This window comes from Cynara cardunculus (genome assembly GCF_001531365.2).
Source record: "Cynara cardunculus var. scolymus isolate 2C chromosome LG 3, CcrdV1, whole genome shotgun sequence".
Classification (NCBI taxonomy): Eukaryota; Viridiplantae; Streptophyta; class Magnoliopsida; order Asterales; family Asteraceae; genus Cynara; species Cynara cardunculus.
In genome coordinates, this window is record NC_037530.1 from 18,669,973 (window position 1) to 18,673,338 (window position 3,366).

At 38.9% G+C, this 3,366-nt stretch overlaps 1 protein-coding gene across 1 annotated transcript; it reads left to right on the plus strand.

The window, feature by feature from the left end:
* Window positions 1–1,249: 1,249 nt before the first annotated feature.
* Window positions 1,250–2,842, plus strand: LOC112509013. Its single transcript, XM_025113881.1, has one exon. It carries the CDS (start codon window positions 1,250–1,252, stop codon window positions 2,840–2,842), a length of 1,593 nt encoding a protein of 530 aa, XP_024969649.1.
* Window positions 2,843–3,366: the final 524 nt, after the last annotated feature.

Here is a 3,366-nt window from a genome sequence, read left to right on the forward strand (position 1 = left end):
ATGGCATTCTCATAAGGGTTATGGCCAAGCCAAATAGAGAATGTTGGATGCATCCTTGAACTGAATACCATGTACCTTGGTTATCGAATAGAGCCAATTACATTGGTTACCAGATAGAATCGAATACCATATATCTGGTTACCGGGGAATGAGATGGTGTGGTGCCCAACACTTCCATTCCATTACGAAGCCTGATTGGACTGATCATCCATCGGGAACAACGTATACTAATGATACGGATGACCTTCTTACCTTGATTTTTTTTATTTAATATATAAGCTTCAATTTTAGATATTTACACTTACATCCATTTCAACTTTTATCGTAACGAACCACAAGGGTGGTGCCTAATTGGTTTGAGCTTGGCTCCAAAAGTCAAATATACCTGGAGGTCCCAGGTTCAAATCTAAAGAGGAATAAAAATCAATTGTGGCCACGGAGGTTCAAATGCGGTGACTCCCGGCTATCTGCAAAGTAGGTGGTTGCACTGGGATTAGTCGGCTCGCATAGCGGGTTGGATATCTAGGTTAATAAAAAAAAACTTTTATCGTAACGTCTTCTTGTATTACTATTTTATCTTGTATTTATAATGTTATTATTCGTTCACTGGGCAAATTTTGCTCAGCCGAGGTTTGTTTTGTTTTACCTCGTCATGTTCAAGATCTAACCCGGGGTCAGCATGAACGGTCGAGATGGCTTAGGATGCAGAAAGAATAGTTTTATATCAGTACTTTTGTTATGTAAATATGTTAAACATATGAATATTATTTGGTTGTAATGTAATCTTTTGGGAGTTATGTTAAAGCTCTATACTTTGATCTATATATTTTTGATCCGTTTTTTGTTGTGTCACGCCTCATCTTAGGTCTAGTAGGATGGGGGTGTTACAAATTATGGTATCAGAGCTATAGGTCTTGATCTGGTAGTACTCTAGGTTGACCAGTGAGACTAGGTAGAATCAGACGGATAGTACTAGAATCTTATTGCTTTCGCTTATTTGTATATATGTACCTAATTATTAAGATCCGTAAACTTACTCTATTGCCTTTTATAATTAGAACTTTTTTTTATCTGATCAAATCTTCCTTGTATCAGTATTCATGTTGCCTAGTAACCAACCGAGACAAAGGGTAGGCCCCAGAGAAATCAAACAGAACAACATGATGAAACTTTTCCTCCTCCTCCTCCCTCCCCTCCACATCTAGCTGATCCAAATTTATCGGCGACTATCCAACAAGTTGTTCTGAATATGATCCCTTCTATAGTAGCTCAAACAGTAGAGGCTCTTCGTCAGACAAATGTAGTACCTCCTATAAATACTGAATCTGGAGTTCAAGGTCAAGAAATTAATCAGTCTGAAATTCATGTTTGGCTCGAGCGTTTTAATAAACTAAAACCCCGAATATTTTCTTCTGTCACTAATCCTATAGATGCAGAGAATTGGATCCGATATTTGGAGAAAATTTTCAAGGTTCTAGGTTGTCAAGAGCAGTATAAAGTAAAGTTGGCTTCATATAAAATCGAGGACGATGCCCATATCTGGTGGGAGTCTTGGACTCAAAGCAATCCAATAGCTGAAACTCTCACTTGGAATCAGTTTAAAGAAATTTTCTTCCAATATTGCTTCACAACAGCCGACAAGGATGTGTATATCCGGGAGTACACTACTATTCAACAACAGAAGAATGAATCCATTGTCGATTATCATATTCGATTTCTACGATTAGCACGGTTTGCCGGAATCACGACAGTAACTACACAACACCAGGTTGACAAGTTCAAGTGGACTCTTAGCCATCGATACAAAACTCAAATTTTGAACCATCAATTCACTTCAGTTAGTCAGGTTGCAGACGCAGCGAGAAACATTGATCGGGCTCGACAAAAAAGTTATACTTTGAAATCAGATTCTAGAAAGAAACGTGGTCGTGATGTGCGATTCAGTAGTACAGATATCAGATCTCCGGGTCGCTTAGTCTCAGGAAAATCTTCTAATTTTAGAGCACCAGTATCTTCTCAAGAAGCATCTAGTAAAGACTCCTTTAATACCAAACCTCCCCAGAAGTGCAAAGAATGCGGTATTACACTTCGACCAGGTTCGTATCAACGAATGACCGCGGCATGTTACCGTTGCGGACAGAAAGGACATTTGGCCCGAGACTGTAAACAGGGTCAGAAAGACAAGGTGACTGAGAAAGGAAAGCAGTCTACAACTGGTGGATGGGTTTTTGCTTTGCATGCTGACAAATCTTCTGCAGGTATGGTATCTGGTACGCTTAGTTTATGTGTAATATCTGTGTATGTACTATTTGATACGGGTGCAACTCACTCAATTGTGTCCAATACTTTAGAGGACCATTTGAGACCTTTTGAGAATTTAACCGAGACTCCACTGCATATTACTACTCCAATGGGTAATTCGGTTTGCATTTTGTCTGAATTTGTAAATTTTCCTCTTCTAATAGCCGATTGTGTCCGGGAAGTGAATCTACTTCCTATGTATATGAAATATTTTGATCTCATTATTGGCATGGATTGGTTGTCCAAACATCGATCAACCATTGAATGCGATACGAAGAGAGTCATCTTCAGAGATTTGAGCCAACCTGATAGCATCTATCAGGAAGTTGAACCAAAGCAGGGAACCAGAGTCGTATCTTCTTTTTCAATTGGATATTTTGCATGGCAAGGATCTGAAGGCTTCTTTGCAGCACTACAAGACCCCGATGAGGTACCGCTTGAACTTAGATCTATTCTTGTAGTGAATGAATTTTCCAACGTGTTTCCGGATGAAATTCCTGGACTACCTCCTCTAGAGAATTGGATTTCACCATTGACTTAATTCTGGGAGCAGCTCCAATATCGAAACAACTGCATCGAATGGCTCCATCAGAAATGAAAGAGCTAAAGGAGCAGATTCATGATTTGATGAATAAGCGATACATACGTTCCAGTGTATCACCATGGGGAGCACCGGTTCTTTTTGTGAAAAAGAAAGACGGGTCAATGAGGCTATGTATCGATTACCGTGAGTTAAACAAGGTGACAATACGTTAAAACAGCTTTTAGACCTGGTATGGCCATTTTGAATTCGTTGTCATGCCATTTAGGTTAACTAATGACCCTACTGTTTTCATGGACTTAATGAATCGAGTCTTTAATGATTATTTAGACGAGTTCATTATAGTCTTCATAGATGATATTTTGATTTATTCTAAGTCTAAAGTTGATCATGCTGAGCATCTTCGTATTGCCTTGGGTATTCTTCGAGAGAAGCAGTTATATGCTAAAGTCTCTAAATGTTGATTTTGGTTAGATCAAGTCTCTTTTTTGGTCATATTATATCTGCTGATGGCATTAAGGTCG

Excerpts from the sequence above, each read along its gene's own strand:
- LOC112509013 (XM_025113881.1), top strand. The coding sequence starts at position 1,250 with ATGATCCCTTCTATAGTAGCTCAAACAGTAGAGGCTCTTCGTCAGACA.